At 36.9% G+C, this 7,521-nt stretch overlaps 1 protein-coding gene across 1 annotated transcript; it reads right to left on the bottom strand.

Annotated features, from left to right (window-relative positions):
- Positions 1–484: 484 nt before the first annotated feature.
- LOC118767477 (zinc finger protein 506-like) lies at positions 485–6,616 on the bottom strand. The gene is made up of 4 exons (XM_036512099.1): positions 6,253–6,616; positions 2,634–3,450; positions 2,386–2,549; positions 485–546 (listed from the first exon to the last, which is right to left on the bottom strand). Exons 2-4 carry the CDS (start codon positions 3,038–3,040, stop codon positions 485–487), a joined length of 633 nt encoding a protein of 210 aa, XP_036367992.1. The 5' UTR covers positions 3,041–3,450; positions 6,253–6,616.
- Between the last annotated feature and the right edge of the window lie 905 nt (positions 6,617–7,521).

Below are 7,521 nucleotides of genomic sequence, written 5' to 3'. Positions count from 1 at the left end.
TGTTTCGACCCTTTAGAATTGGAATTTTTGAAAAGTAAAAAATTTGCATTATGTAGCTTATTATTCTCTTCGAGTGAACATTTTTCCAGTTGAAATACACCGAAAAATGGTGACACAGCAGTCAAAAATCATGTTCACGTCAAACAGCTGACTGAGTAAAGTTCACTATTCTATGCATGGGATAAGGCTTAAACAAACACATTATCAATTTTTGCACTTGTGAGATGAATTTCGGAAAAGAAATAGCACAGTTCAATTTTCATTCGCCTAAACTTTAAGTGACCATTTTTTGGTGGTTCTACGATTTGTTGGCAAGGAGGAGATGTGCCGGGAAGTTAAACACACAGACACACAAGTTGAGTTTTATATATATAGATATCACAGAGGTATGTTAACTCGCTCATGAAAGTATAGTTGTTGTGCTTATATAAAATTCATTATTATATGTCCATTTTTCCATGCCAGCATGGGTGAGAAGAATATATTAGTGAGACATTTGTTTTACAGTTAAATGAACTTCCTGTTGCAAACCTTTACCAGTTTTACCTGGAATAAGAGATGTCTTATTTCACAAGTCTTTAGATGAGGGGAAATAACATCACTTGTAGCTAATGATTTTTAGAGAAGCACAATGATGGGTTTCTTTCAGTTTCCTTCAACCAAACCCATTCACAAGGCTTTGGTCAACCATGAGCTATAGCATACAAATAGTATACTAGTATACAATACTAATTCACATAAGTGTTCTTGGATTGAATTGGATTGCTTATATTCAGTCTACTGCAGGATGAAGGCCTCGGCATGTTCTCTCCACCCACCAAAATCCAATGTGGAGGCTGTGAATTTGAGCCTGATATCATACTGGTTTGTTGAGCCAACTCTGCCACACTGGCTTGATATGGTTTAACAGAAAGATGCAGTTTTTATACTTATACCCAGGAGTATTTAAGTCGATTACATTGACCCCAGGGCTCAATTGACCCTTATTTCAATAAACAAAAAAGGATGAAAGGCTAAGATAACCTTGATGGAATTTGAACCCAGCAGACAAAGCACTGCTAAGTATTTCACCTGGCAATGTTAACAATTCTGGCTGCTTATAGTTAAGTCTTCTTAAATATATATTTCTTTACTACCCACAAGGGGCTAAACACAGAGGGGACAAACAAGGACAGACAAACGGATTAAATCGATTATATCGACCCCAGTGCGTAACTGGTACTTATTTAATCGACCCCGAAAGGATGAAAGTCGACCTCGGCAGAATTTGAACTCAGAACGTAACAGCAGACGAAATACGAATATGCATTTTGCTCGGCGTGCTAACGATTCTGCCAGCTCACCGCCGTTTTAGTCTTCTAAAATATCATCATCATCATCATCATCATCATTTAACGTCCGTTCTCCATGCTAGCATGGGTTGGATGGTTCGACCGGGGATCTGGGAAGCCAGAAGCCTGCACCAGGCTCCAGTTTTATCTGGCAATGTTTCTACAGCTGGATGCCCTTCCTAACGCCAACCACTCCGTGAGTGTAGTGGGTGCTTTTTATGTGCCACCTGCACAGGTGCCAGGCGAGGCTGGCAACGGCCACGGTCGGATTGGTGTATTTTACGTGCCACCGGTACGGAGGCCAGTCGAGGCGGCGCTGGCATCGGCCACGAGTCGGATAGTGCTTTTTACGTACCACCAGACCAGGGATCCTGGCTGGTTCAATTCGATTTCGATTTCGATTTCGCTTGCCCCAACATGTCTTCGCAAGCAAAGGGGGTTGGCATGGGTGCCTGTCGTCGGATGAGGTTCTATATCGACTTCGCTTGCCTCAACAGGTCTTTGTGTCCAAGGGAGGAAAGGCATGCATAAGTGGGCTGGGCTCACTTGACCTGCCTGGTCTTCTCACGTACAGCATATTTCCAAAGGTCTCGGTTGCTGGTCATTTCCTCAGTGAGGCCTAAAGTTCGAAGGTCGTGAGCAAAGGATGAGATACATGAGATACAATCAAACTTTTATTATAAAAAAAGGACGACAGTTACTTCTAAGTTTCACCAAAAGCTGGTTTTTCAAACCGTTGTATGAAATATAGTGCTGAGAGGTTGACATCACAACAATACCTTCTTTCTTGTTTAAGATTACATTTATTTTGTTTTTTTAATAGAAGGATTTTAGCATTAATGCCGTAACTGTTCTGTACAACCACATACATGTCTAGTTAAGTGGCTTCTTTGAGAGAAGGATTTTCCACAGATATCACAGTGATATGGTTTTTCTCCTGTATGAATACGTATGTGGTTTGCTAAAGTACCATTTCGAGAGAATGATTTACCACAGATTTCACAGTGATACGGCTTCTCTCCTGTATGAATATGTTTGTGTTTAGTTAAGTTACCTGGATCAGAGAATGACTTATCACAGATATCACAGCGATATGGTTTCTCACCTGTATGAATGTGTTTGTGGTTATTTAAATTACCTGGGGTAGAGAATGATTTACCACAAATATCACAGTGATATGGTTTCTCTCCGGTATGAACACGTCTGTGGTTAGTTAAGGTAGTTATAAGAGAGAAAGATTTACCACAGATATCACAGTGATATGGTTTCTCTCCCGTATGAGTGTGTATATGAGTAGCTAATTTATTTGTTTGAGAGAAAGATTTACCACAGGTATTACAGTGATACGGCTTCTCTCCAGTATGAACTCGTTTGTGTTTCGTTAAATTAGACCCATCAGAAAACGATTTACTGCAAATATCACAATGATATGGTTTTTCTCCTGTATGAATACGTTTATGGTTGGTTAGTGTAATTAAATGAGAGAATGATTTATTACAAATATCACACAGATATGGCTTCTCTCCAGTATGAACGCGTTTATGGTTTGTTAAGGTAATTACTTGAGAAAATGTTTTGCCACAAATATCACAATGATATGGTTTCTCTCCTGTAAGAATGCATTTGTGTGTCGTAAGGTTACATTTTCCAGAGAATAACTGTTTACAGATATCACATTGGTATAACGCTTTCCATGTCTCTTTCTCCATCTCATCAATAAAATTTATTTTTCTCAAATGTTCTCACATAATTCATTCTCCATATTATTTCTTCTCCAACCCCTATGAACTGATATTCTCTTCTTTCCACTTTTATTTTATCCCTAGATAAATTATTGTTTAATTTCACTCAAATACGATCTTTATCAATATCTAAAGGTGTTGTCTACTCCTTTGATATTTGTCCAAGTTTCATTAGAATACAAAATCGTCTTGTCTACCATTCTGGTCAGTGAAAGAGAGAAATTTTATGAATTATCTCAATTAGAGAGGAAATATTTCACAGTAATTCTTCCATAGGCTTATATAACAATCAAGGTTACATCTATTCTGTCCATGTAGTCTCAAAGAAATGACAAATATTCATGATGTCTCTCATGTAAACAATGTTATCTTCTGTTCTGAAATAATAAAGAAAAGGCAAAAGTTACATTGGGGAATACCTAAAAAAGTGGAGATGCAAAAGTAAAAATTTTATCATATTTCGATACTGAAAAGACTTGTAGATATAAACTATTATATAAACTGTTACCTGAACAAGTGAACTTTATTTTTCCATTGGATATTAAACTTATATCATTCAATCTTGAGTGAAGGCTTTAATTCTGCAGGCTGAAGCACCTCTTCAATTTGTGCTTGTGCAGCACCATAATATATAATATCATATACTCTTTACTCTTTTACTTGTTTCAGTCATTTGACTGCGGCCATGCTGGAGCACCGCCTTTAGTCGAGCAATCAACCCCGGGACTTATTCTTTAGAAGCCCAGTACTTATTCTATCGGTTTCTTTTGCCGAACCGCTAAGTGACTGGGATGTAAACACATCAGCATCGGTTGTCAAGCAATGCTAGGGGTACAAACACAGACACACAAACACACACATACATATATATATATATACATATATACGACAGGCTTCTTTCAGTTTCCGTCTACCAAATCCACTCACAAGGCTTTGGTCGGCCCGGGGCTATAGCAGAAGACACTTGCCCAAGATGCCACGCAGTGGGACTGAACCTGGAACCATGTGGTTGGTTAGCAAGCTACTTACCACACAGCCACTCCTGCGCCTATATATATATCTTATGATAAAAGGCAGGTTTTCTCTGCCTGTTACCATGTTCCTTTTTAATACAATTCTACAATATAGAACAGATTGGGTTTATTTACATTTGCGAAGAAAAAAAAGATACCCTTCCCCCACCCCTAACCCTAACCCTAACTCTAACCCTAAATCTAAAATAGATTGAAATGCAATAGATCGATACTGGGGTTATAATTATGGGTGACAATTTCATACGATACCACTACGGAAAATGGGATTTTTTTCTAGCGGTGTCAAATGAAAATGTCACCCATAATTACGACCCTAGTATCGATCTATTGCATTTCAATCTGTTTTAGGGTTAGCGTTAGGGGTGGGGGAAGGGTATCTTTTTTTCTTCGCAAATGTAAATAAACCCAATCTGTTTCTTAAACGAGGGACATATTCATATAGCACGGAATGTTTTCAACCCAAATGAAGGTCAGCGATTGGTTAAAATTGCCGAAATGCTTGAAATTTCAGACGAAATATCTTACAAACTATAGAATTTTCTCAATAAAGCCAAGAAAAAATAATGTTTTATAAACACATTCTACCAGTATACGAAGTTTAAAAGTGTTTAGTTAACTAGAAATTGTGTTGACATGTGCCGTTCAAAAGGAAAAGATCCAAGTCGGGAAAGTGAAAGAGGAAAGAGACGGGTGCGCGCACGTGTGTATGTCCATATCTATGAAAGATGACGAGTGTACGTGTGTATTTATGTACGTACGTGTATATAAAAGATAACGCGTGTGTGTGTGTGCGCGCGAGTGAATACAAATATATAAAGCTGAACACGCTCACTCACACACATACACGTACACCCGTTATCCTCCATAGACACGGACATATGCGCACACGCACACCCATCTCTTTCACTTTCCACCGACTTCGACACGTCATGAAACCGAAAGTAAATAAATAAAAAAAAGTTTACGGAAACTAACGAACAAACAGTTCTGAGACCAACAACGAATGATTGCCAATAATTTTTCTCGTAAGAAAAGGTCCCCCAATAGTCTTGAGGATTTACCTCTAAGTTAAATAAATAGACAATAGTTCGATTAAGTCTATGACGTCACAAGTGTGTAACATGATTCGTCTGCTCGACAAAGTTGAACAAACACGCACTCATCCATAACTGACGTCATATGCTTGTACCGAAAGACTGCTGAATCTTAAAACAGAAACCATACATTAATCAGCGATCTTTCGGAGAAAGTCTACCAAAACTGAAAGAATTTGCTCGGCAATTTCCTTAAAAATTTGTTTCTTTAATTGTTTTTCAGCTGAATCGCTTCTGCTTGTAATATCAAATATCTCATTAGTTTCAAATGAACCTGTCTACTTTAATTTAAGTTTCTATTTTAAAATGTCTCAAAATATTGATTGTATTTTTTACTAAATAAAGTAGCGAACCTTAGTAAGGTATCGGTTTTGAAACACTACGTGGACCTTTTCGGTTTGAACGGCAGTTTTTTCTAGCGGTGTCATATGAAATTGTCACCCATAATTATAACCCTAGTATCGATCTATTGCATTTCAATGTTTTAGGGTTAGGGTTAGGGGTGGGGGAAGGGTATCTTTTTTTTCTTCAGAAATGTAAATAAACCCAATGTGTTTCTTAAACGAGGGACATATTCATACGGCACAGAATGTTTTTTTTTACCTCAATAGACGTCATTGATTGGTTGAAATTGCAGAAATTGAAGAAAAAACAACAAATATCTTACAAACCATATAATTTTCTCAATAAAGCCAAGAGAAAATGATGTTTTATAAACACATTCTACCAGCATAAGAAGTTTTAAAGTGTTTAGTTACGTGGAAATTATTTTAAAAAACTGCCGGTCAAACCGAAAAGATCCCACTTCGCTCGTTCCAATGTATTTCTGAGAATATTCTAAACTAAACAAAAGTATCGGTCAATGTTTAAATCTTGACCCATTGACCAAAGTATCAAAGTGAACGACGGAGCTTGGACAAGATAAATTGATTTACTAGAAATAGCAGCTATATCACATCATTTGTAATTTAAAACCGAAGGAAACATTAGGCAAACCTTTTCCTAGATATAAACCCTGCTTTGAGTAAAATATATTTATAATAATACTTACAGATCAGCTGCAGTTCGAATAGGCGTGGAGGAACTCGGAAAATAGAGAGGTGCGTGGTTACGGCCGTTTATGTTCAGAGTTCGAATCCTGCTGAGGTCAACTGCTGTCTTTCGATGTCCCAGGGACGATCCAGTTAAAGTAACAGCCAATAACTCAGGTGGGTGATCATCTTTCGCTGTAGGCACATATAAGTGCTAGATTGGAAATATTGGGAAGCTGGAAATGGGAAAGTTATTCAAAACTAGACTTGGTTATCTTGAAGAAACGAAACGAAACATTAAATGCCTAAAAGTAAGTTATTAAACATCATTATAACAGATTTCTCTACAGCATTATTTTATTAACTTATAAAGGTTGCATAATAAAAAAAAAACAAAATATTTCTCATTGAAAAGATATAAAGTAAAGTTAATAACAATTATTGACAGTTCATTTCGAAAAGTAATTTTCGGTTTATACTGTAGCGGAACGATATTAATTTTACGACTGTGATGCGGTCAGCGGATGAATTTTTATTTTCCGTAACTATGTTGCGTCTGGTTGCTAGGTTTCGCTCTATTTATTTATTTATTTATTTACTTGCAGTCCATTCTTGAGGGTTAACTCTTTTATTATTAATTTCTACAAAAATATAGTTACGATTACCTCAATTAACATTAAAAAAAAACTACACTGGTATAGAAAATTTCGAAACACATTCGAATCTGTTGTATGAAATCGAATAGATTCATTTGACAATTAGAAAATTTGAGGCTACCATACTAATTAATGTGGTAAATTCGACAGATTTGTATGCATGTAAACCACAACCTCTAGTACAAAACAGAAGGAACAACATAGAAACAACATGCTAGGTTCTTCACACAATTTACAAATTCTAAATATGATTGAACTGAGTTAATAACTGTTTTATGATATACTAGCACTATGACCCGGTGCTGTTGGGTCTAGTGCTAGTCAAGCATATTTGGTCTTTCATGAAAATCCTGCTCTCTTGTCATTCACTTGGTCTAACTCGTTAATTATTCCCTGCATTTCTCAAATCAAACCAGCTTGCACATTTGAAAGCCAAAATACATGATAACACATCTTCGCAAAACACAAAAATGCAGTCATACAGACTGTCTGCAAATGCACATCCAACTGTCAGGTGTAAAATTATCTCCGTCCAATCAAAAAACAGACATTTTGCCATTTATAGATATAAAGATTTTAAGCAACCATTTAGAAATTCTCTGGGAAACTGGAAAATCCAGAAATCCGGGACAG

This window comes from Octopus sinensis, linkage group LG22 (assembly GCF_006345805.1).
Source record: "Octopus sinensis linkage group LG22, ASM634580v1, whole genome shotgun sequence".
Lineage (NCBI taxonomy): Eukaryota > Metazoa > Mollusca > Cephalopoda > Octopoda > Octopodidae > Octopus > Octopus sinensis.
Note: the sequence above shows the minus strand (reverse complement) of the source record. Positions and strands in the feature narration are given on the sequence as shown.

Excerpts from the sequence above, each read along its gene's own strand:
- LOC118767477 (XM_036512099.1), bottom strand. The coding sequence starts at position 3,040 with ATGGAGAAAGAGACATGGAAAGCGTTATACCAATGTGATATCTGTAAA. Across the intron at positions 2,550-2,633 it reads TCTTTCTCTCAAACAAATAA|CTTAACTAACCACAGACGTG; the intron begins ATTAGCTACTCA and ends TCTTATAACTAC. Across the intron at positions 547-2,385 it reads TAAGTCATTCTCTGATCCAG|GTAAAACTGGTAAAGGTTTG; the intron begins GTAACTTAACTA and ends CTCTTATTCCAG.